A 27,441-nucleotide genomic window follows, 5' to 3' on the forward strand; every position below is an offset into this window, starting at 1 on the left:
CTCTCCTATAACATCTATTGATTTATTCTGCAGAATAAATACTTATACTGCAGAAATCACGGCCGCATTTGGCAACGATCAGAGTCTTTTTCTTTGTCGTTCCTTTTCTCTTCTAAAAACATAAATACAATCATTTGGAGCGAGAATTCCTAAGACAGGGAAGGGACTAATGAGAGTAAAAGGAGTATGAAGTGCTTGTCAAGATAAAAATAAAAACCCACAGAAGAACAAAGGTCTAATAAAACTGATTCACAGTCTTGTTAGTATAAGACAATGCGAACTGTGCAGGTTCCTGGCTCTAGGGGTTGAAGTCCTTCAATGAGAAGTCGCAGTAACAACACGGGGAGCTCTTTGGAAGGCATTTAAGAACAAGTATTATTACATCTTCCATAATGCCTCTCTTTCTAGGTCCCACAAAGGTAAACGCATTTTGGTCTACAAACTTGATCCATTTGTATTTAATAAGTGGATTCAAGTTATTTGAAAACTCCAGGAGGCGTCCCACCTGGCTGGGGGACCATGAGGGGAAGGAGTGAGGAGTAACGTTGAGTTGAGCACCAGTCATTCCTTATTGTGTATGGGGATAAGTACAACTTTAACCTGTCACAGAAGAACTCCTGACATTCATTATGTTCAAAGGGGAGTAGCCCATTGATCTTCCTGTTTCACTCAGAGAGTGGGCTCTGGAGACCCGAGGCTTCACTTTGGAGACAAATGTAGCTAGGGGAGGGGTATAAACAGAACTGTAACAGAACATAACAGCACCTTTAATGAGTCTGAAGCGAGGAAAAGGAAAGTGCCCCATTGACAGTGAAGCAAGGGAGAATAAAAAGACATAGGCCCAACAACACGGTTATTTATTGGACTTTTAACTGTGGTACCTACCAGGTGTCTTTCTGAGCACTTTACATGTTAACTCAGTCCCATGAGGTGCTACTTTTTACTTCCATTTACAGAAGACCAAACAGGCACAGAAAAGTTAAGAAGCTTACTCCAGGTAACAGTTATTAAGTTTTCAAAGGAACAGTAATTAATAAGGTTTTATAATACATAAAGGTGGACACATGTCATTATACATTTGTCGAAACCCATAGAATATACAAGAACCCTAATGTAAATTATGGGCTTTATATAATTATAATGTGTCAATATAGGTCAATCAGTTGTGACAAATGCACCACTCTAGTGAGGGATATTAATAATGGGGGAGGCTATGCATGTGTGGGGTAGGAATACATGGGAATCTCTGTACCTTCCACTCAATTTTGCTGTAACCTAAAACTGCTCTAAATTTTATTTTTCTTAAACTTTGCCTTTTGTGGCCCTGGCCAGATGCCTCAATTGGTTGGAGCATCGACCTGTACACCTAAAAAAGTGGCAGGTTTGATTCCTGGTCAGGGCACATACTCAGGTTGAGGGTTTGATCCCCAGACAGGAGGCACCCTATCGATGTCTCTCTCTCTCTCTCCCTCCACCCCCTCTTCCTTCCTCTCTTGCTAAAATATGTTTAAAAAGTCTGCCTTTTGTGAATCTTAATCCCTGGATTCCCCACCCCTTTCTTCTATAAACTCCTTGAAGAAAGAATGGTATCTCATTAACCTTTTCAGTCCCCGAATGTGACAATACTTAGAGCATCATGGCAGATGCTTAACAAAGGTATGTTGACTAAATGAATAGCCAGTGCTTAGTAAAAATGTGTAAAAGCTGAGCTAAGAGTCTACTGAGTAAATCAATGGAAGGTCAGTTTCAACAACAAGTTTATAAAGTGGCCAGAGGAGAGGAAATGATTTTTTTCTGAATAATAACTATTATTTACTGTATATCTAGGTCTGGCAGGATTATTAATGGATTTTTTTCAGTTCTTTTTAAGATAGGAAGAATTATTCTGATACAACTGCCAATATGAATTGAAAGGTGACTCCAATAAAGTCAACACATCTACCTAGTTTATCCATTTCACCAACCAGGTCCACCAGTTTAGGTATCTGACCACAATACAGATTAGCTTGAGATTTTTCTGGAAAAATACTAAAAACATTTATTCCGTAGAAGTTCAATAGAGTTTAAAGAAGTTAAGGAGTTCAAGAAATGTTCTTGAATGATCCTCTTTATAAAAACCCAAAGAAATGAAGTGTCCAAAGAGAATTTCCACTAGTAAATACAACCTTTTGTACGTTTCAATTCGGTTTATTTCACAAGCAGACACGGCTTAAGAGGCAAGGTGCAACTCCATATTGTCTCTCTCCCTTTCTTTTTAGGAAAAAAAGAAAAATCGGTACCAAGTCAAATTAATGATATAAAGTACTACATTATCTCTCTTGGGTCTGGGCAAGCACACTAAATACATGAATAGCAAAACAAAACCTAATACGATATGTCTATGGGGACCAACAGTAATTGACTTATTAATAGTCTCACAGGACATCTCGCAAGAGATCTCACAGGCAAGACAATTAATGACTATGGTCAGTGACACTAAAGATCATGGACAGCAGGTTCAGACCTAGCTGCTTTTCTATCTGAACAGTAACAAATATATTGTTGAAAAGGTCCTAAAATGTAACGATTTCAAGATATTTACAAAATTAAGGCATTATATTCAATCAAGTTTAACTTACTATTCTAGAAAAGAAGTAATTATTTTAAATATAAATCAACCAAACGATTCACAAATTGTCCAACATAAGCCCTATGAATTCCAACAGTTCTCCATTTATTTAAAACTAAGCTTCTCATTTTTCTCTTTCGCACCGTAATACATGAGAATACATCTGCAACAGCATAAAATTTCCTTGACATCTCAAATTTAACTTAAAACTTCAGGTACATTTTTGCATTTTTCACTCTAACTACAATCATATGTCTTTTTCTTGATAAAAAAAAAGAATCCTTCTCCCCAAATCTTTAGGAATACTGTCACTCTCAGAAGTTAGGCTGTGTTCACCCCGTTGCTCTAAGTAGACCCTGGTCCACTGCCTGCCATAGGTCCACTAGTCCAGTGGTCGGCCAACTGCGGCTCGCGAGCCACATGCGGCTCTTTGGCCCCTTGAGTGTGGCTCTTCCACAAAATACCACATGCGGGCGTGCATGTACAGTGTGATTGAAACTTTGTGGCCCATGCGCAGAAGTGGGTATTTTGTGGAAGAGCCACACTCAAGGGGCCAAAGAGCCGCATGTGGCTCGCGAGTCGCAGTTTGCCGACCACTGCACTAGTCTATTTGGAGTTGGGGATGGGGATGGAGGTGGGAATCAAGTTGTTCATTTTAGAAGCAAAACTGTAAAGCTGGAAAGGTGTGATGAGAACAAGGCATCAGGCCCCTACCAGGGCCAGACCCAGCATAGGCTCTGACTCTGTATGAGCCAGGCCAACCCAGTGCCCTTGATCAGCTTCTTCCTGAGGAAAGAATGAGGACAACCTGTGCAGAGGTAATTCTGCCATGAGGGCAGGAATGAGGCAAGTTGCCCCTGGGTCCTGCTGGACTCGGCACAAAAGGACAGAGAGCCCACAATGCCCCTGGCCAAGAGTACCCAAGCTGGCTTTGTACCTGAGACAAGGCCAAGTTCTGGAGAGGAAGCTATGATGTCCTCTTTCACAATTTAATCTGAGCTCAGCACGTGAGTTTAGGAAATAGTCAGCATGCTTTAAGACAGAGCCAAACGTTAGAAATCTACCACACACTGTCCTTACTCGTGCTATGCAAGAATTTCTGAACACAGGAATTTATAGCAATAGTAGGTATAATACCTTTGCCTTGTATAGTAACAAAATAAGTTTTCTACTTTTACTAAATTTCAATGTAGTTTGGTTTATTTCATCAAAGATTATTACTAAACATATATCTTGAAAGAAACTAGAAAATCTATCAAGTTTATTGTTTTCTTCCAAATGTATACCCTTTATTGGTCAGCTCCTAAATTCCACTTGCATTTAAGTTTTTTAAAGTTGAGAATATTTTGTTACTAATAACTTCACTTAACGTAAAGTGATTCTGTAGATGCTGTGCAGTAAAATCACAGAGAGAGCCACTGTTTCCAGACTCACCCTGTGGCAAACGCTCCCCTGGCACAGTGTTCATGCCCCTGCATAACACCAAGGTAGCTTTATCCCATGTAACACTGAACAACAATGAGGCTCAGAGGTGAGTAAGATCACCCAGCTATTCAACAGACTCAAATCCACACCACACTGATTCCAAAACCTGAGTATTATATTACTATATATATATATTTTTTTCATGTTATTCTGTAAAATCCATGGGTGGAAGAAGTTAAATAGATCTTCTGAATCAAATATTAAATTATGATTTACATTTTTTATTTAGTTTGGGTATTTTATTTAAAAATAATCTATATGAAAAAAAATATCATGTACACCTCAAGTAAACAAAATATGTGATTAACCTGAACACCCCCATTCCCGCACCAGGCTCCATAAAAAGAGGTTTCAATGCAGAGGTGCGGCAGGGCACCCTCCTAATTGGCTCCTTGGTCGCTTAAAGTAGCAACATACTTCCTTGGGGAATGACAGACATGGAGTATATATAGCTCCATGACTCTGACTAGAAAAGAAATGGTGAAATTACTAAGTGATTGGTAAAGAGCTAACGTAGTCCCTATTTATAAAATCTTTCTTCACAATTTTAATGCTTTCCTGCTGTTTGCTGAAATAACTCTCTTACTCATGCCCTATCTTATAAAATCACTGTCTATGGTTAAGAACAGGCTCAAAGGCCTCTTCCTTAAAGAAGCATTTCCCAAATTCTGAGCAAACTGCACCTTCCCTCAGCAAGCACCGTGTTCAACAGTCACTGCCTGGATTACAGGCCACTGTGCACCTTCCCTCTGGCCAGCCGGTGAGGCCACCAGTTCTCTATGAACCATCGCTTCAACCCAGTCAGCCCAGCCCTAATAGAGCTTGACATACGTGTCTGTTAAAACAGCTCTAAACACTGGCCATGTGAATTAAGTTTCATTCTAGGCCAAACTGATTCATGTAATTGCTATTCAAGAGGTATTAGCACTTTTGTCAGAAAGAGCTCTAAGCTTAAAAATACATATAAAATACATAAAAACATGTATTTGATGTATAATACTTAATATGTAATAAATATTTATATATCTTAATATTTATATATTTCTATTTAATTATTATTACATAATAATATTATACTATATTGTATGGAACACATCAAATCAAAGAGCCCTCATTTATCTTTAAAATTTAAGCTCAAGGATTCAAATATCTGGACCCTAACGCTCTTAGACACTAGACAAATGCAAAAAAGAAAACTCATTTCATAATCAAGTTAACCGCTTTATCTTCTACCAGCAGCAGCTACTTAGAACAGCCTGGCCACAGGTAACACTCCCACCATATATTAAATATATGGAAACGGTACCTGTTTTCCAAAAGTTAATGCTTATTGTTATGAAGAAAAGTAATCACAGGTGATATGGTTATAAAGGCCCAAGAGGAAATGTTCTGAACACGGAAGCAGGAGGCCTGGGAAGGTGGGGCACACAGAAGAAACAGAAGTCATTCTCTTAGTGAGAAACTGACAAAAGAGGTCCAACACGGAACTGAGTACAGCCAAAACCACTGGAGAGAAATGCATACAGTAATTACAATGCGAGGGTGAACACACTTTAAATGCATTGAATCCATAAGCGATTACAGAAATTTGCATTCTTCTGTTCAAAGAAGCCAAAGTGTGTTTCCAGTATTAAAAATCAACCTTTCCAGAGCTATTACCATGTTGATGTTAGCTTAACTTGTCTCCATCAGCTCAAAACACATAATTTCTAAAAAAAAAAACACACACACAACCTCTAAACAAGAGAACATCTTATTAAAAACAAAAACCTCAAACCTCGCCATCAAGATTAAAATGCCAAGTTTGATTCAAAAGGCTACAGACCTGACATCGCTGTAATAATCTCTACAATGCTGTGTTTCACCACAGGGAGAGCATCAATTGAGGACACATATCACTGGAATAATCCTCATTGTTTCTTCTTTACCAATCCCCTCTCCTCCCTCCACATATACACACACAAGTAGAATGGTTAAGTCCTATTTTAGACCAGAAAAATATCTCAGAGATGTTTTCTTCTTTTCCATCCTCACTGCTAAGGGACCGCCATCAGCTTTCACCTCAACCATCACACTAATTTCCTAACTCGTTTTCAGCCCCAAGTCCTTCACTCTTCCTTCCACTCCTGACCCCAGCAGATCCCCCATGGTACAGGGCTATCTGTAAGATATTACTTTGATCACATTACAATCCAATTTAAAAATCTTCCATGGTTCCCCAATACCTATATCATGTCCAGTTCTTAGCAGAGAATTCAGACCTAATATTTACATTCCTGCTTCTATGAGCTCTAACAGCAGGATTTCAATCTTCATAACCTCTGATTTCCATGCATATAGTAAATATTTAAAAACTAATGAAAATGAAAACATCATCTCATCACCAAATCTGAGGTGGGGGAAAAAATCATGTTGCTGGACTGACCTAGCCACATGTGAGGAAGCAAGAGAATAAAGCAGAAGGCCTGCAGGGCTTTCTTTACATACTTAGTCTTTATCTCTATATATAAAAGCCTAAGCCAGTGGTTGGCAAACTGCGGCCCCTTGAGTGTGGCTCTTCCACAAAATACCACGTGCGGGTGTGCACGTACAGTGCGACTGAAACTTCGTGGGCACACTCAAGGGTCCAAAGAGCTGCTTGTGGCTCGTGAGCCGCAGTTTGCCAACCACTGGCCTAAGCAACTGTTACGATTGGATGACCGGATGACTGCCAGTAGCTATGATGTGTACTGACCACCAGGGGGCAGATGCTCAATGCAGGAGCTGCCCCCTGGTGGTCAGTGTGCTCCCATAGCCAACCTTCTGCAGCCAGCCAACCTCCTGCAGTCCCTACTGCCCCTCCTCCTGCCAGCTGGCCAACCTCCTGCAGACCCACCCCCACTCTCCACCAGTCAGACCGAGGGCCCCCACACATGCATGAATTCATGGACTGGGCCTCTAGTAGAATATAAAATGTTTATAATAAGGGTTTACTGATGTAGGAGTTTTCTGAATCAAAACTCGATTCACACCCCCAACAATTTCAAATTTACACAGGAAATAACTAGATCAAATATTTGAAATTGGGAAGAACAAGTCTCAGACTTGAAGGTACCACAGGAGCATGACTGGAGGATCTGTGAGTATTGTTAAAAACCAAAGTGTTGAAGGGTAGTCTCTTCTCAGGCCTGGATCCTGACAGTTTTCACATGGATGAGAAAAGTAAGGTCAGCTTAGAATAGGCAATTTTAGACAACAGGCCAGAGATGAAAAAATAAACAGAACAATAAATATCCAAAACAAATAAGAAACATATAATTTTTGTCTTTCCAATGTATTATTCTTAAAATACACATGTTCACTAATGACAATTAACAAAGATTATTAATCTACATGTAAGAAGCTTTCCTGTTTGTTGGATATGACACAGAAATAATCCTCTCAAATAATATATTAAAAGTTAACCCCCCCAAAAAAAAAAATTACATATTGATACACAAAACTTGGTGAGCTGGGGTCACTGGAATATAATTTTAATACTTTCCTATCAGAAACCTCAAGAGGACTTCCATGCTCTATCTTGTATTTGATCATATCATAACAACTTGTTCTCTTTAACTATGGGACTCACTATGTGTTATCCTGTGTCCAGTGCCTAAGAGCTCGTTAATTACCTAAACTATATCTCCGTAGGTCTTGTTAATTACCCGTCTCCTGTCTCAGAGGACCTTGTTAATAACTTGTACAGTCTCTCTAAAGAGGTCCTAACAACACATTAAAATTAAAGATGCTTTTCTTTTAGCACCTGTCAAGCGCTGTAAATTGAGAAATTTTCACATCAGTTTATTAGCCTACAGTAGTTTTTGTGGATTTTTTTTTTTTTGGCTTGTTTTCTTCTCTCACAGAGTCTTTCTGTATCTCAATCTCTCTGCTCAAAATAATAACAACTTAGCAAAGTTTGTCTTTTTTGTTACAGAGCTTTTTTTGTTTTCAATTTTGAGGTCTATAAATATCAATTTGCATTAGTGACTTAGCCAAAGGATGGCATGGTAGGTATCTGCAAATTAACCCATTGGGAGATGTGCCAATTAATGAGACTATTATAATGAGTATTAGGACCACAAAGGGTAAAAAAGTTTCAAGTAGTATCTGGGGAGTTAAACGTAAAGTTCTAGTTAGTGGGAACTAATCACACTGCATACTTCATGTTCCCAGTCACGGCTTCATTAGATACATTCTGTAAATCCCTGGGCATTAATGGATTAATGGATCTAAAAAATCATCTCAAAGTTTTTATTTTCTACCTCATAAATATGGCTACAAATTTTCAGATGTGTAAAAGATTTACAGCCTGCCATGAATGTCAGGCAAATTACCTTCAATATTATAGACAAATATGAACAAAAATATTGCTATTAAAATAAATCTTGTACATCTTAAGGTTTATTATGCGAAAGACAGAGCTTTCCACTTATACAAGAAAAGAAACTCCATAAGGAGCATTATAAAAAGGAAGGTTTTAAAACTAAGAATAGCATCTTTTCTTTAGGATCATTTGTTTACTGTAACTTTTAAAATGTAAGCCTACAGTAAACAGTCATCATTTTTTTTATGGACATGCTATATAACTTCATAACAATGGTTACTTAATGTAAGCCTATGATTTTTTTGATTTGTGAAAATTAGAAACACATTTAAATACAGTCTAGGTAACCAATTTTTATAGCTTCTAAGAAATATATTATACAACCATAGACAGGAATTGACTAGTGAAGGAAAAAAGAAAAGGAAGAAAGGAAGAAGAGAAAGAGGGAAGTAGGTCAACGTGATCCCAAAGGCGAAAGGCATACTTGTCATGCAAAATCATAAAATATCAGTGATAAATATGAGGTCTTGATCTTAGACACTATTTCTGTACTGCCCTCAAAAATAACTGATTGGTCTAAGTTCATCAGTAGAAGATATGTTTTTGTACAGATGACAATTAGAAGATATGTTTTTGCACAGCAAACACGGCAAATGGAAATATATGCATAGGTGCTCTAATAAAATCAATAACATTAAAATAATATTAAAAAACATACCACTAAGTTATCATAGAGCGACTAAGAGTTTGCTACATGGTACTCACAACACAATGAGGTGGAAAAGAATGTTCTTTGTGCCAGTCACAAACAGAAGGATATTCCCAAACAAAATTATCTGGTAAAAATATCTCCCATAATTTAGCTCTCCGATAAGCTGCTCCTCTAACATCAAATATTAGCTCATCTCTCACGGTATGCCTATATTATTAACTACATTATTTAAATTTCAGAAGATCTACACAACCAATTTTCTCCTATATTAATTAATTCCCTTAACTAGGTGCTCTTCAGTCCTTCCTGAATCCTGAGAAATAATTCATCCATAGATGGCATCAGTATTTAATAGTCGGAAATTTCTGCCCGGCCTTCAATGCCTACTATAATTCAGATGTTCCTTAGCTATTCGGCCAAAGCCCATACTCCTCCCCACTTCCCTGGTTTCGTCAGGCTGACCTTCTTACTGTGCCCTCTACCTTAGTTAGGACCCTGCAAGCAAAGCTAATGTGACTAAGTTGTATGCTCAGCTATGAGTATACAAACACAAGTCCTGATTCCTATTCATCATTACGTACTTGTGAAATAGATGATTTAATTTAGATCAGCAATGTTTACACCTGAGAATTAGTGGGAAGTTTTTAAAATGTTGATTTTTATTTCAGACCCATTCACTAAAGATTCTAATTCAGTCTGAGATAGGGCTCAACAAATCATAGTTTTTAAAAATCCCCAGGAACTCTTGATGCTTAGCAGTGAGGACACGCCCTGCTCTAGGTTCTATGAGCACTAAAGACTCAGCCCAACGAAGAAGCTTACATACCTTAGTTAGGAAGACTAAGACCCAGAAACAACAAACATGGTGCAGCAATTATGTCCTCCTGGATCAGCAGAAATCCAGAAGGGAAACATCACATTGCTGATCAAGAAAAAAGTAAAGGCATTGAAGAGTTTTTAGCATCAGGGATAGACAGGCTTAGGACATTCAGGTGGGTTAAGAGTACATTCTACCGCTGAGCCAAAGAATGGAGATGGGAGGGAATGTTTAAGGGCCTCAGGATAGAGAGGTAAGAAAATTAACTTCCCAAGAACAGAGAGGACAAATAGTAAAAGAAAAGTTGCACAATTGAGAAAAGCCTAAAATACAATAAGCCTTGAAAAACAGAAAGCAGAGTTTGGTGTTGCAAATGAGTGGGTTCTTAGCTTTTTTGAAGGAGGCTTTCTTGAACAGAACAAAAGGTACTACGACTCCTGTGCCCTAAGTGCCAAATAATAATAATGCTAAGTGCTATAATAAATAAATAAATAAAAATTACAGTAATTTAATACTCTGAGAGTTCATCATTCAGGTAAGACACAATGGGTGTGCTTGGTTAGTGGCCTTCCATGCATTCAGGGACGCAGCTTGCTCCTATCTTATCAATCTGCCCTTCTCAAAGATTTCCATTCTGCTAGCACAGGGTTCAAGAAACTATTTCTGTTAAAAATAAATAAATATTTTTAATAAATATGCATGCCTAACAGTCTATACTACTCAACTAGCATAAGAGTAGCCATAAACAACTGGGTGAAATGTGCTCCAAGAAAATGTTATTCACAGAAACAGGTAGCAAGCCAGAATGGGGCCCTGAGTCTTGTTTGCCAACCCCCAGCCTAAGTACAGAGAAAGAGAGACAATGTGGAAGAGTGTGGAGGAGGTGTTCGTGGACAAGTCCTGGAAATGCTGTACATCTCTTCCACTAATTCTTCAAGAACCCAGAACTTGGTCACATGCTTCTATGTAATGGGGTCTATCTGTGTATCTGTTTAAAAATATCTATAATAATAAAAGTATAATATGCTAATTAGATCAGATGTCATTCTGGACAAAGCTTCGGTGAGCGGGGGCCAAGGCAGAGGCAGTTAGGGGTGATCAGGCAGGCAGGCAGAGGGGTTTGGGGTGATCAGGCAGGCAGGCGAGTGGTAAGGGGATAAGGCAGGCAGGCGAGTGGTTAGGAGCCAGCGGTCCTGGATTGTGAGAGGGATGTTCGGCAGTCAGATATCCCCTGAGGGGTCCTGGATTGTGAGATGGTGCAAGCTGGCCTGAGGGGACCCTACTCCCCACCTCCCCACCCCCCAGTGCATGAATTTCATTCACCAGGCCTTTAGTGTGTGTGTGTGTGTGTGTGTGTGTATATATATATATATATATATATATATATATATATATATATATATATATATCTGGGATGTGCTTTGGTGAACTCACCACCCACTTCCCCTTTTCAGTGGAAAAACAGCCCAGTGTTAAAGAAAAAAATGGGTGTGAACACATTATTGAAAATGGTATCACAAACATCTAGGTGTATTTGTTTTTGGAAAACAATATACTGCTGATGCAAAAAAGTAGGGCTTTACAAACTGTAGGGTTAATTATACTCCAAATTAGTTAATACTGATGACGCTAAACTACCTGTGATTTATAATTAAAAAGCAAGAGTAGAAGCAATTTTAAAACACAAACAACTGAATGTCAGTAATAAGCTGATAATTCCAACTGTACTTTCGCGTATCTGTGCATGTAGTACAAGTTTTGCAGCATGCCAAGTGTTAGCATGCAGGCTTCTTAGAACTGGCATCCGCAGCAAACAGTACTGTGAACTCCCCACACCCAATACAGTTTCCTCAGAGTCATAGCTAAACCGGATCTCTTAACTGGTTGTACTGAGGTTGGGCCAGGACTGAGCTCTGGCCAATGGGACATATGGGAACAATGCACACCACTGCCAGGCCTGGCACATAAAGATGTCCCACATGTGATCCTCCACTCTCTCTCCCTGCTGCATGACCCTGGAGGTCATGTATGAAAGGAGGGCGTCACAATGAGGAGCCTGGCTCCTGAATGACTGTATGGAGCAGAGCACCCACCTATCATCCCCATCTTAGTGAATTAGGTTGTGACAACAATGAACAATGAACGTCTACTGTGATTAGCCACTGACATCTGGGGATGTTTATTACAGGGGATAACCTATCCTAACTAATCCAGAGTTCCTGATAAGCTCCAGAAATGTGCTATTTAGGGTATGAATATTAAATTTCAATAGTCCTTAGAAATTCTTAGATTTTTAATGTTGTGCTGTGCATACAAATGCACACATCTGCCTTTATGGATCCGTTTTCAGCCTATCAGAAAGATCCTCGCAGCCCACACTGAGCACCAAGCAGACTCCGGGAATGGAAGTAGCCTTTTAGGAAATCGGTCTGTTCTATGTTCAGTTATTCAAAAATGTTTTCCTAACACCTACTACCTACCAAGCGTCATGCTGGAGATTAAGGGCAGAAAAATGAATGAAATGCAGGCGCTGCCCCCCAGTTGTTCATGGTGGTGGGAGGGGGCAGAGGGACTGATCTGGTAGGGAACAACGTGATGCCAGGGCAAGTTAGACATAAAGGAAAATTCTGCATTGCAGGTTCACTACCTCCCTCCAGGAGGAGGGGCCTCCAAGAAGGGCCTGAAGAGGATGGAGACTGAGTCACCTCAGGGAAAGGGGTTCAAAGAGCCCTGTTCTCTGTTGAAGTAACCTCACAAAAACCCTAACTCATTTTCTTATCAGTTCTTGCAAGGCCCTGGGATCTATTCCAGAAACAGAAGCAAAATGCAGAATTTCTGTGATTTACAAAGTGATTTCTTCAGGTGGATTTTACTGACACTAAGAAATGAAAACGCGAACTTCTAAGGAAGTGATTCTCGGTACTTCAGAAATGTCTGGCATAAAGAAGCTTCTCCTGTTGTAATGGCATTACTCACTCAGAGGGAAACAACACAGTCCTCGTGCACCTGCCATCACAGGTAAGCCAGCCGATCCAGAGAACAAACTCAGCGCCACGGCTACAGATCTTACCCTTAACTCCGTCCCCATTCCCACAAGCCTCAGTCACAGGAGCCCAGGAAACTCAGTAGAGATCTACTTAGCACTGCTGGGAAAAATGCACAGCATGCGTCCCAGTGATGGGAGTCTATAGCTTCAAAAGGCACTTGCTGTAGATGCTAGTGTGAGAAATGTAAAATGTCCCCTCTAACTGAGGGATGATACTGGACGATAAACAGGCACCCGCTGTTTTGTAAAGGCAAAACTGCCTCCACCATATCCTCCCAAATTCCATAGGAGGAAAAGCTGCTTCCCCCACAATGGGAATGGCATGCACTCGATCTGTTTATATCAATCTTATTAATTAGAGCTACTTCATTGTAAATGTTCTAAATTTACCACAAAGGTGATTTTTGACACAAAAAGAGTAACTTCCCAAGAACTTACAAATGTTTCCGTTCTCAATTCTGGCATCTCACAGAATAGGAAGATAAGAGAATATAAAAAAGAGGAAGTCTTAAGGTTTTAAAATCTATTGTTTTTTATATGCTTGCAATCACTTTGTACATATAACATGAAACAGCTCTAATTTGTACAGAAAATGCATTAATATTGAAGTAACCCAAAAACAAAGCCTAAATCTGGCAAAATGCCACACTCACTTTTAAAACCAATGGCCATCCACATAATAATAGCCAAAGTGTAGGGCCAGTGTAGCTTTGAGGGTACCTATTTTCCCATATGCTGCCATAATTTTAAAACATTATTTTCCTACCATTTCCCATTTTCTTTGACTCTAAAATAATATAAACTACCCAATCTCTAAGTTATCTTAGACAGTTGTCTTCAAAAAAAGGTTAGTAAAGGAAGCGGAAAAATGCAAATGGATTCCTATTTACCCCCATAATTTAGGACTTAATGCAATATGTAAAGTACACTATGTAAAATCCCAAAATAAAATATTTAAGAATAGCATATCAAAACTATGGACTCCTTATTAAAATATTAATGCCATAAGATAAAAATAAATTTCTTTTTTCTATAGTCTATAAAGAAAACTGACCAAGACCTTCTAAAGCCACAGCAAATACCCATTACTGAAAGAAAATAAAAGAAATACACACTTCCTTCTGAAAGGTTTAAATGCATGTTTCAATGAATCGTTAGATTATATATAGAGAGGTGGGAGAGCACAGTCTAAGGCAGCGGTTCTCAACCTGTGGGTCGTGACCCCTTTGGGGGTCGAACGCCCCTTTCACAGGGGTCGCCTAAGACCATCAGAAAACAAATATATAATTACATATTGTTTCTGTGATTAATCACTATGCTTTAATTATGTTCAATTTGTCACAATGAAAATACATCCTGCGTCTCAGATATTTACATTACGATTCATAACAGTAACAAAATTATAGTTATGAAGTTGCAACGAAAATAATTTTATGGTTGGGGGTCACCACAACATGAGGAACTGTATTAAAGGGTCGCGGCATTAGGAAGGTTGAGAACCACTGGTCTAAGGGGTTAACTGTCAATGCTATAGTTTATATTTATAGTGGGACAAAATTAAGCATTGTTTAAATAAAATATCACACAACAGAATATACAACACAGCAGCCACCATTTACGGGTTCCCTATTTGGGGCCTGGCTTTGTACCTTATACTTTATCATTTATTATCACTCAATCCTACCAGGTAGGAATTATTTTCTTCGTTTCAAAGGTGGGGATGCTGAGGTTTACAGAGGTCATAGAGCTGCTAAGCCAGGATTCCCACTGAGGTCTGTATACATTAGTGCCTGGAGGAAAACCTTCTGTTACATGGCAAACATTCTACCGTGCACTTCTATGGTAACTGCTTCAAATCACAATAAATTCATCTTATTCTTTGTTCGAGGTTCCTTAATTGGCTATTCCATCTTTCTCTTCTGCAAAATCCATAATCTTAAATGTGTATAGTTCCAACTTGCACTAAGAAATGGGAAAAGTACCATTACACAACTGAGAACTCAGATTTTGCAAATCTAATCTTTATGATAGTGATTATTTCTACGACTATAAATGATTATATAGATATTTTCTGACCTATTTATAGTGCCCAACAAGGGTCCCTGAATCCCAATAAACATTCACAAATAAAACTACTTCTACACAGCAATTTGATGAGGACAGTTAACACCTACTATGAAAACCATTAATACCTGAGCCAGTATTTCTTACGGGATAGCCCATGGGCTGCTATTGGCCCACTAAGTACAAATAAAGTAGGGTAAGGAATCAGAATCTTTCATCCTTCTAAGATAAAAAGTTCAAATCCAAAGATGTTTGCAACATTGTCTGACTCCATAATTAATTAGAAAAATAAGATAAATATTTTTTCAAGTTAAATAAAAGGAATTTAGAATATTCAAGTATTTTTAAAAGGGGTATTTGATACTTTCAAGTACAATATTTCTCAAACAGCACAACTTACCCCATGGTAAGCTTACCTTGAAGATGGCATTATATTTGAAGCCCTGAATTTTGTTGTAAACGGATTAGTCGACTCATAATCAAAATAGTCCTGACGATTTTCACTAAACGCATTAGGTGATTTCAAGTCACTGGGGCTATCGGCTGCCCCATTGTTGAGTTTATCAGACCTTCTGCTATCTTTCTTTCCCGTCACTCTTTCAAACAGGCTAACTTTCTCCCTTTTCTCTCTTTTATTTTCTTTTCTTACTTCAATTGATTTTGAAAACAAAGTCATGCTGCTATCCCAGGATTCACTGCTTTCTTCAAATGGATTTTTCTTCCTTGGCAGTGTTGCAAATTTCTGGGGTAATGAAGCCGTCACATTTGTAAATGGGTCATGTTGTCTTCCGAAAGACGGTGCACCTTCATCCACACTGCGGTCGGGTTGGTTCATTTTAGAAGTATCAAAGCTTAATGTTCTTCTGTGTGGAGATTTGAGACTTCCTGCAGATAATTTTGTAGTCAGTACATAATCAGTCACACATTACATCACACTATGACACACTCTGTGTGCACACTGCTGCTTTTAGAATGAGTGCAATTAGCTATTTAAAGAGTTAACCTTTAAAATAACCAAAGAAAACAAGCCTAAAATGCTATGGTATAGCAAGCTGGAGTATGTAGGCTAATGATAATTAGTATATTGCTAGACAATCAGGAATTTACTCACCTCAGAAAGAAAAAAAAACAGACTATAATGTCAAAGCTAGAGGTTGTACTTGGCAGGATAGTGCCATAAATTCTCAAAGACTTTTTTTTTTCATCATTAGTATTAAATTTACTTGCTTACTTCTGAACATAGGTTTTTTTCTAGAAACGTTCTGATTAAATGGAATATTCATTTATGCTTCAGGTTTCCCAGACAGGAGAAGCAACAGAAAAAAATTAAGCCAAGCCCTGGCCGGTAGCTCAGTCGGTTAGAGGGTTGTCCCTGCACACCAAGGTTTCGGGCTTGATCCCCCATCAGGGCACATACAAGATTCAACCAATAAATGCATAAACAAGCGGAACAACAAATCAATGTTTCCCTGTTTCTCTCCCCTCTCCCCCCTCTTTCTCTGAAATCATTCAACCAATAAAAAAAAAATTATTTAAAAAAAAGAAGCCAGGCCATGAAAAGTGACTGGGACTCGCTTTTTTTTTTTTAGCATCATCTAATACTGAATGCAGACAAGCTCTGTCCTTAATAAACTTACCAATTTTGAGGATAGTAGGTATTCAATAAATATTTGATCACTAAATTTAGAAAATACTACCAAGAAACTGTAATTTTTATTTTTTAATTTTAGAAGTGAAACTTTAAAAAACTAAGAAGGGTATTACCCTCAGGAAGAATATGTCACCTACCACCTTCTGGCACTGCTCCAAAGGACTCTATCTGGCGTCCAAGAAGATGCGTTTGGCCCATGGTGCCAGGCTTCAGTTTCTCAGAAGACACGTGGGCCCTGGTTAAGTCAGACATGGAGTGCGCTGAGGAGAGGCGCTGAGGACCCAGGAGGAAAGGCTTTTTTGGTTTAGATTTCATCTGTACTTCACCACTTGAAAACTCAGAATTGGCATCCGCCATGTGAGAACTTGGAATGATTGCAGAAGACGTATCAGAAAATGTCCCATCATTTTTTCTACCTTTCATCTTATCTTTTAATTTTGCAAAAGGAGATCTTGTTTTATCCTTCATTGATAAGTCAAACATACTTGCTGTCATATTGTTCCTCATGAATTGAATATTGACCTTTATCTCACCCCTGTTTTTGGCTCTTTTTCCTTGTTTGGATTCTAATCTAAACCACCTTAAAGAGAAGGAAAAACTGGGTTGTAACATGTAATGAAGACATCAAGCGTGGCTACATACAAATATCTTCTCGGGTAAAGCACATGAAGGTATTCTGTCCGACAAAGTACTACTGTTTTCACTCACTGTTCAGTTTTTAAAAACTTACCACTATCTCTGGATGTGATGTATACTGAAGAAGTAGGTTTCCAGTAAGTTTGAGGATGTCAGATAAACTTTTCTTTCATGATTTGAAAATCATTCACATAAAAAAATTCTTACCTATGACAGCTGTTATGTTTCCATCTGGGTAAGTGTTGCTAAAGGCCTAAAAACATTTTTTAAAATTAAAAGACACTCAAGTACTGACTTTGAAAGAATTCATTGATACAAACCATTTGAGGCACTATAAAAATCATAAATGGCCACATTTTTAATAAAGTAATAAACAGTTCCATCGCCAAATTTCTTCCATAAAAACTATTAAAATAATTTTGTTAATACTGGAGTCCACTACATGTGGTTTATTAATCATGAAAATTGCATATGATGTAATTTCGATGAAAATAAAACGGATCACAGCCTTCTCCTGAGTAAAAAATGCAAAATGAATAAAATGCAGGAAGTGACAAATAGTAATAAATCTTATAAAGAGTTTCTGAAGAAAATAGAAAGCTTAAATGCTTCCTGTTAGAATCTTTGTTTCATTTACTATTGCTACTGTGACAATACTGAATAAAAATTATTTTAATTGGAGCCAAATCTTATGCTATTCTTCACTCTGCCGTGTGACATTGCCCACTGTTAAAATGTATCAGAAACAAAGTTTATTTTGCTTTTGTTCAATAGTAGTTTTACCCATGAGAAAGTCTCCAGTTGTCAGTGTCACAGTGATCATTCTATAGGGCAAACAGCCAAAAACCTGCAAAATCCAGTCTAGAAAAGTTTCTACAATGTTTTCACATTACTTAACAATGGAGCACAATATCCATTCCTGCAGACGGGTTATTATTTAAACACAGCTCTAATCAAGTGTAACAAATTTTCTTAGCTACAAAGGCGCTCTGGTCTAATTTTACATTAGTGCTCTCTCTCACTGTTACTAACAGGATATGCCAGAAGAAGGTGTATTTACTGTACAGCACGAGGAAGACTGGTCTTTCCAGGCAGGAGAGAAGCTGGCACAGAACCTACATCCCAGCTACACTTTAGCAAGTAACATGCAAGAGAAATATTTTCTTAATTAACTTGAAGCAATTCAGCCAATTAAGATCTAGCTGCACCCAAACAGGCAACTTTTAAAATAAAAGAATATTTCATAATAGGAAGCACCAACCGGATACCCTAAACTGAGAAAAATCCTTTATCTGAGGCAAATGGCAAAATCTGAAGATGTAGAGGCTAGAACTGACAGCAATAAGCTCTGTGGAATACAGAACCTTGAACACAAACTTGGGCACTCGAAAAGTCTGGAAATGAGAAAAGGTTAGATACCCAGTTACTCACTTAGAATTTGGAAAACAGAATCATTTTCAATGGGGGAGAAACACTTCTGATGAATGACACTGCAGAAATACTCAGTAACATCTCAGACTTTACAGAAAATAGGTGAGTACACTTTGTTAGAAATATACCAAAAACAAACCAAAAACAAACCAAGCATGTAGGATTTCCACATGTGTAACAAGTCAAAGAAACTGAGAAAAAAGTGAAACAATAACCCAATACATGAAAGGGGGTAAAGGTAATCAAAACTCATAGAATTTTACAAATAAGACAAATAAATCTTCTACTTTAATATCCTTATTGCAGAGATGAGGAAAATGAGGCACAGAGAATGTAAGTAACTTCCAATGTCAAGTTAAAGTCAATAAAGAAAATATCCAAGGCTGATGAATAACATCTGCATGAAAACAGAAGTTCTTCCATATTTGATGAACCATGTATGTTAATGAGATTAAATGCACAGCTGGCCATATGTTACGGGCACTCTATTTAATCAGGAGATTGACAGCCAAAGAAGGCAAGGCATCCTACACCCGAGTGTAAGCTTCATGAAGGCAGCTCAGCTCAACTTGCACTACATAAATGTCAACTGAATTATTTCTAGAATGGTATTTTAAAACAACCAAGCTATAATACACTGTGTGTGCATATGTGTGGGTTCTGCATTGTTTTGCTTTTTTGTAGGGAACACTAAAGACTTACATGAGCTTTAAAGAATAAAGCAAGTCAGTGCTTGAATACAATCTGTAAATACAGTATTCCCCGGCCTCCTCCTATCCCCTCCACAAAATACTGCTAAGAATTTAAATATACTAATTTAAAATAGAGGCATGACAAATAACTGTAGGTGCTTTGTTTTGAAAGGGAAGTCTTAATGAGACCTTCAAAAATCGCCCCAGAGATAAAACTTGTTTTCCCAGGCTTCAAACAGATAAAATGAAGACACAGCATTCGGGGCTTAGTGGATTAATGGCTGATTTTTTTCACCTCGTGAGTGCTGGCTTTAAACTGTATATGGCCTCTGTTCAATTCTTAGCGGGCACAGGTCCACGTTCAAAAACCACCACACATGTGGGAACTATTCCCAAGCAATTGGTGCTGTGTGGTCAGAAATGGGACAGGATTGGCAGTCAGGGTGCCAGAGGCCAGGGCGCAGGTGCACTGCGGAGACACACTCAAAAGTCCTAAAATCGGCATATGTCTGAGTCATACCTAACTCTGGGGACTCTGATTGTTATTACTTTCACGAGCATAAAAAAAAAAAAAAAATCAACATCACCCACTTCTGTACTTCTGTCGTAAAAAAAAAAAAAAATCAATAGATATTACATAACAGCAGGAACAATTTTACCATTCTATTATTAAACATTGTATTATTTCCTTAAATCTTGTGCCAGAACCAACCCAGACACCCATGAAAGGGGGAGGTACAGTTCTTTTTCCATGCTCCGCTCAAAGTGTACAGGCACAGGCCCCTTCCCCCAACCCTCCTTAAAAAAAAAAAAAAAAAAAGGTATTTAACTTCAAGGTATAAAAGTAAGTAAAATAATAGTTTTAGCTATCACACTTCTTTGCCTATCATGACACAACTGGAAGACAAGCTGTAAATACTTGTCTTCAGTGTCAAGAGTAAAAAGTGTCACACCCAGCAGTTTCATGGGTCTTCTAACTCAGCTGGTAACCTTCATCATTCATACCAGTTTTCTAAAAAGCACTTGGGAATACGCTGACAAGGTTCAGCAATGTGCAGAATATTAAAGATCTTTCTTGCAATACACCAGCAACTCAAGTCTGTCTCTTACTGTGCCACATGCACAGCTGTGCTGCAAAAGGAAACTATTAAATATATTAAAAATCTAGAAATATTACCAATAAAGATACCTCATCTAATATGTAGTCCCTGTTTATCCACAAAGAAAGAAAATGTTAGGGATTTAATAACATGAAAATCACTTCGAATGCAATAACATCGCAAGCCTTGTTGATAACATTTTAAAGCATTTCCCCCAACAAAGTTCTAACCAATTTTATATAGTAGCCAATAGAGAATTTCTATAGGGAGACTACAATATGACTGTTTACAGCGAAATGTTTTATAATTGTGATGTTGCCAAAAATAAGGAGTAAAACAAGGAGAAACTTTAAAAGCTTGTTTCATCCTCTGCATCTCTGGGTTCACAGTTGGGCCTACTTTCACTTGGCAAATTTACATTTGAGGAAGGCCTGTAATACATCATTCATCGCAGCAGAAGTACTATCAATGCAGTATGAAATCTGAAGTTACAATATACTTACAAGTTTACACTCAGAACACTTTGAATATTACATAGTGTCATCCAAAACTGGTAATTTGAAACAAACTATTTGATAATTATCCATTTTCAATTTAAATTTGATAAATCCCTCAGAGGAAACGAAATGCCACTTTGTAGGTATCAAACAGTTTTATTAAAATCATTGATATATACTCAACCTTATGCTTTTAAATACCCTTTCTCTCACAATGTTTTCATATCCTTAACTAATCTAAATATTTACCTTTGTTTGTCTTATATGCCTAGTATTTCTTATCTCTCCACCCTTTTACCCTGTGCATCAAATCTTAGGTCAAGTTCTGCTGGAAAACTTTTTTAAATAAAAATAAAAATTCCAATCAAGAAAAGCTTGCAGGAAGAAACGCATAGGCAAAAACAAGAGTTGGTTGCTTTAAAATAAGAAATTAACGTAAGTGTCAAGAAAGTTACCATTATGAAAGTTTCTAAAAGCGTCAATTTCAGTTATCACTGAAATAAACAGCAAGGCTATTTTGTTAAATTTCAATTCCTCTCATAAATTCAACCTATATTGATCTCTCATTAATTCCATCAGTTACAATGTTCTCTCAGAACAGAAAAGTTATGTTTGAGGAAGGGGTAAGTATACCTATCTCTGAAAACATACTATTTTTCAATGTAAGACATAACATCCCAGTGTTAACTTACATTATGGCTTTTTAAATTAGGATATATTTAGCCTTAGCTCAAAAGCCACATTTTCATGGAAGGTGTCACTACATCATTTCATCACAAGAATGTAATCATTGTCCCCAATATGACATTTAATATGATCTAAACACGCTGGTTTTGCATAACTAATTCTGAAGTGATACAGCAGCTCCCATGTTTTGGAAATTCAAAGGAAAATGTTAGTGTGTTCAAGTTGAGGATGTTTTTTCTCTTTGAACGGCTTTAGGCACCACTAAGATGTTCTTACTATAAAAAAAAAAAAACAGTTGCGCTCAAATAAAGGCCACTGTGATTATAATGTTGAAATGACATACTGAGTTCTAAATCTGATCGTTTATCTTTTAGCAGCTTCAGAGTTCGACACAGATAATCTGCCATTATATTGGCAGGTTTAGTTCTCTGCTATTCCATCTCCCGGAAGTGTGTAATGTTGAAAGACAACAATTTACCCACGTGTTGTGTTAGCCGGTCAACACTGGGACCCAGTCTTCTTATACTTACAACCCAGTGCAACATACTCAGTCATTTAAGATGAACACTTCGCCCAAATGAGCGGAAAGGGACCACCCGAAGGCGCCATTTAAAAACTGTTTCTTCCCAAGGGCTATTTTTACTTCCAAGTCATGCCACTACGGCGCTTGAAACTGGGTCGTACAGTCCTAAAACCAGTGCCCCAGATCGCACCAACAATTTCCAAGGACAGAAAACCCGTAAGGAAGACACGGCGAAGCTCCCCCAAATTCCAAATAAACGACACAACTTACTCTGTTTTCCTCCTCTGTTTGTCCTCAAAGATGTCATTGAGGTTGACTGCCACCTGCCCTAAGAACTTATCCAGCCCCACCAGGGACCTGTGCATCACTGTGAGGGCCAGAATGTACTTGTCCGGGCTCCCCTGCACCAGCAAGCCGGGGAGCTCGAAGGAGGCCTCTTCCTTCCAGACGGGCTGCAGGCTTTTCTCGGCCACGGAGGTGGAGTACTTCTCCTTGCCCAGCTGAATGATCGTGTACGTGTCATTGGTGCCACTTTTGCCTTTCGGCCTCAGGTCTCGGGCCTGCAGCACCGTGACCTGCACGTGGGTCGGGAACCACTTCTGGGCTTGCTCGGACAGCATCCTGCCGCCCGTCCCCGGCACCCAGGTCCCCAGCGCAGGCGGCGCCCCTCCGGGGGGGGGGGGGGGGAGCGGGTCCCAATCACCGCATCCTCAGGGCACCGAACGGGCCCGGGCCAGCTTCCCGGGGGCTGATGTCAGCGGGCCTCCCTCCCCGGGGCAGCCCAGGGGCGGGGGCGCGGCCGCTCTCGGGGTCCCCTGTCCTCACAGACACAGGGGCCCACCATCACCTGGCCTCGCCGACCGGCCCCGCGCTCGCGGCCGCACCTTCACGCCCCGCCGGCCCCAGGGACGAGCCCTCGGCGGCGGCGGCGGCGGCGGCGGGCGGCGCCCGGGCCTGCGGGCAGGTGAGGCCTGGCCGCCGGGGCGCGGGCGGAGGGCTGCGGAGGTGGGAGGGCGCCCCCGCCCCGCACACGAGAGCGCGCCCGCCCCGATCCGCAGCCCCCGGCCCCCGCCCGCCTCCTCGGGTCAGGCCGCCCGCGCTCCCTCCGTGCCTCCCGCCCGCCCCGGGCTGGCCCGCGGGCCCGCCGGGCTCCTCCTCCGACCCCGGTAATACGAACCGCCCGCGGCCCGCGCGGCCTCGCTCCCTCTCGCCAGCCGCTCCCTCCGCCTCCCCGCGCTCGGCTCCTCCTCCCGGGCGGGGCGAGGCGGGGCGGGCCGCGGGCGGGTGGAGCGGGGCCTGGGGCAGGGATGCGGCCGCCCGGGCGCCGGCGGGCCGCGGGCTGCGGGGCGGCAGGCACCGGGCTCGGCCTGGCCTGGCGGGGCCGGCGGCTCCTGGCAGCGGACGGGCGGCGGAGGTGGTGGCGGCGGCACTTCCGGGTTGCCTTTCTCCACGCTGCGCTCGGGAACGCGACGGGGCGGGGCCGCGGGGTCGGGGGTCAGCACCTCCCTGGTTGCCATGGCGACCGAGGGCGCTCGAAGCCAGCTCCCTGCCCGGGCTGGATGCTCCCTGGTGGGGTTCCCCGCTGCCTGGCACCGCGCTGGGCTCTGGGGACGTGGGGGCCGACCCCGGCCGGCGGGGGCCGCTCGTGAGAGCCCGGCCACATCTAGGGAGACCCCGCGTCCATCTCTGGAAGCTGTCTTTGCTGTATGTATCCTGGATACCTTGTGCCTGGCACAGAGCCGGCCTCCATAAGCAGGGATGGAATGAATCAATCCCCTTCGTTGACTGAAAACACAGTTTAGTTTTCTCACCCCTTTATCCCCTCTTCTTCTTTTGAGAAACAGAAAAGGCTGTTAATTGCCTGGAATGACACCCTCCCCCCCTCCCCCCCCCCCCCCCCCGACATACACACACACACACAAGGAAAGGGAGAGAGGGAAGCAGATGGATCCCAAAATAACACAGGGATTAATAAAGATAACGGCGGCTTTGGGCTGGAGTCCTCAGACCTGTTTCCGGCCACCACCTGTCTATGTCATCTGTCTTGGTCCAGTCACTTTCCCGCCCCGAGCCTCCGTTTCTTTATGGGTAAGAAAACTCCTGTCTAAGACTCCATTGCGACTCTGTGGACTCAACGTCAACAGGACCCCTTGGGACACGAAGCCTGGTAGACCGTGCGGTTTCTGAACTCCAGCCCAGAGACCATTCTGGTCACATACCATCAACTGAGAAAAGCCAACAGCCTCCTTCACCAAAGCACAGACAACTGCCTTAGCTGCTCCTGAGGGCAAGGCCTGGTGCGCCCCCCACCCCTGCTGGAATGAAAATGGGGATATGTTAACAAGGTGCTTTTCCCACACCAGCCTGATCTGTGGGTAATGGCTGATGAGTCAGGAGCCTTGCTTGATGTCTTAGCTCTGCCAGAAAGTCAGGATACAGCTCCTGGTGGCCACTACGCTTCCTGAGGCAAGAAATTTAGATTTAGACAAAACAGCTAGTGCAGAATTGGGAGGAATATTCTGAGATAATGTATGTTTCCTAGCATAGTATGGCACATAATTCTATATCTCCCTTTGCCCCCCTATTTCTCAATTACAACTTTTTTATACTACCTTTATTGTTTTTTAAAAAATATACATTTTATTGATTTTTTACAGAGAGGAAGGGAGAGGGATAGAGAGTTAGAAACATCAATCAGCTGACTCCTGCACACCCCCTACTGGGGATGTGCCAGCAACCAAGGTACATGCTCTTGACTGGTATCCAACCTGAGACCCTTCAGTCCACAGGTCCATGCTCTACCCACTGAGCCAAACCGGTTAGGGCTACCTTTATTGTTTTTATTTCCATTCATGTCTTATTTTCCCAAGGAAATTCTAAGTCCTTTGGGTTGCCTTGTGTACCCGGGATCATCACTTCACAGAGCTAGCAAGCAGCAGGCACTCGGTTTGTTGAAGGACAATGCTTTTTCTTTCTTTGACTAATTTTGAGAGTAAAACAATGTGATAGATGTACATACAACTTTCCAATTTAAAATGGCCATAAAAATATCAGGTATTGTGCTCATTATCTTCAGGTGCCATTTAAAAGTTTTTCATTTAAGGAAGACATTTATGTTCTCCATGGTTTTTGTTTTTTTTCTTTTTAGTATCATCATATCTACAGATTACTAGCTGCAGTACTTAAAGCTCTAAAAGCCAAGGGTCTTTTCATTAAATATTTTTTGAATGAAGGTATGTGAGGGTCCAGTGTACTATGTGTGACAGAAAAGCAACCAGATAGTTTAAAAACCTTGGGGGGATAAGCGGGGGTCATATTTACATTATTTAAATCTTAAAGTCAAGTCCTAGTCCTTGACTTTAAAGGAAAACAACACAGACCTCAAAGACCACCCAGATTCCAGCATATTCTTTCAGGGACCCACTGGTGTTTGTAAATTTCCTTTCGTATTGGAATTTTTAGTGCTGTTTACACACAGTGGCTGGTGTGAGTCCTGCATGAAGTAGGCACTTCAAAAAGGGACATTTGATTAATTTTTACTACCAAGATCTTCCGGAAACCAAACTTGAATAACCCTGAGCTAGACACCATCAAGAATGGAAAGACCTGGTTTTAGGCCATTCTAATAAAAGTTTACCATAAAAATGTACAGAGAGAGGCAGAATTTTCCATCATCAAGAGACAGTATCTGAAAAGGCCATGTATGGCAAACAGAACAAAAATCATCGTATCGTGAGTATAGCATCTGGATCCCAGAGTGGGCAGTTGTCAATTTTAATGAAAAATCTTCTTTAGGAATTTTTAATTTTTAGGGCGTGCATTGGAATAGTCAAGTGGTGGAATTTCAACCAGGATCCCCAGAGAGAAATCTTTTGATACTTGAAACCTACAAAAACACAATAAGCATCATAAAAACAAATTTAGTTAAGTGGGGAATTTTTATCAATTGCATTTTACAAGTCTTCATGTCTCTATGAAAGGTTGTAATTAAATAAACAATCGGCAATTAGTTACAATAGAGGATGTGTGCTTCTAAAGAGCTCACATTGTTTGGTAAGCTTGATTAATGATTATAAACCTGTTTACAAGTATCGTTTCACTCATCTCTGAAATGTAGCCATCTCTGGGGTGGAAGTTGGCAGTGCTGGTTCACAGCAACACCATAACATGCTGCACCACAATTTAGGGAATCCTCTAAAGGCAAGAGCTGACCAACTGGAATTATGTCTCTTCCTGTAACACCTACATTTCTTCTCAGTTTTCCTAAAACCTGGCCAGAGCCAAAATTGTTTAGTGTTACTCTCTGGCAAGATCAGGAGTTATGAATTAATGTTTGCAAGCCAGAAAAAGAAAATAGTATATTTTGGCCCTAGGGAAGCAAATCAACAACAGCAAAAGAGCTAAATACAATTCAGGATTGTATTGTAAAAGGGAAGTGATTTCCTATAAGAAAGTGGGTTGTTGTTTTTTTTTAATTAGTTGTATTAAGAGAGTAAAAACAGGTCAGTTGAGTCCACTATATCCTTGGCTCAGAGTGAAAATCATGGAAGCTACATAAGATCTGGAATCAAACATTTGGTGACTAATCAGTGTTTTCTAACTCCCATGTCCCACTCTAATTTTAAGCATGTTATCACTATTTTAAACATCTACACTAATAAAAGAGAAACATGCAAATTGGTGTCACTCCGCTATGCCCACCAGCCAATCAGGATGAGTATACAAATTAACCCAACAAAAATGGCAGTTAATTTGCATATGCAGGCACAGAGCGAAGACTGAAGATGACTGAAGACTGAAGAGGCTTGGCTTCTCCACTGAGGCCGGAGCGAAGGCCTGGGTCCCGGGTGCCGGAGCAAAACCGGTGCCGGCAGCCAGGGGAAGGAAGGCCTATTGCACAAATCTCTTCGTGCAACGGGCCTCTAGTTATTAAATAATAGCTAACATTTGCTGATTGCTCCCCTCATGCTAATTTCTTTAATATCGTAATTTCATGCAATTTGAAAGAGAGGAAGCTGAAGCCAACACAAACATTACCATCGTATTTTTCCTGGCCCCTCACAAAGAATGAAGGAAGGCTGTGAGGCGGACTCTCCCCCTTCCGGATTGCTCCCATCCGGATGAGGTAGGAAACCTGGAAGCCAAAT

General features: G+C 40.5%; 1 protein-coding gene across 1 annotated transcript in view; it reads right to left on the bottom strand.

The window, feature by feature from the left end:
- The window catches only part of RAB11FIP2 (RAB11 family interacting protein 2), a 34,273-nt gene extending 11,208 nt beyond the window's left edge, over nt 1–23,065 (bottom strand). The window contains exons 1-3 of the mRNA XM_081104379.1: nt 22,565–23,065; nt 16,866–17,308; nt 15,494–15,962 (exon numbers count right to left, since the gene is read on the bottom strand). Of these exons, the coding sequence (XP_080960505.1) occupies nt 15,494–15,962; nt 16,866–17,308; nt 22,565–22,914 (1,262 nt within the window). The 5' untranslated portion in view covers nt 22,915–23,065. The remainder of the gene's footprint in view (nt 1–15,493; nt 15,963–16,865; nt 17,309–22,564) is intronic.
- Nucleotides 23,066–27,441: the final 4,376 nt, after the last annotated feature.

Source organism: Myotis nattereri, assembly GCF_964212035.1.
Source record: "Myotis nattereri genome assembly, chromosome: 13".
NCBI classification, from domain to species: Eukaryota; Metazoa; Chordata; class Mammalia; order Chiroptera; family Vespertilionidae; genus Myotis; species Myotis nattereri.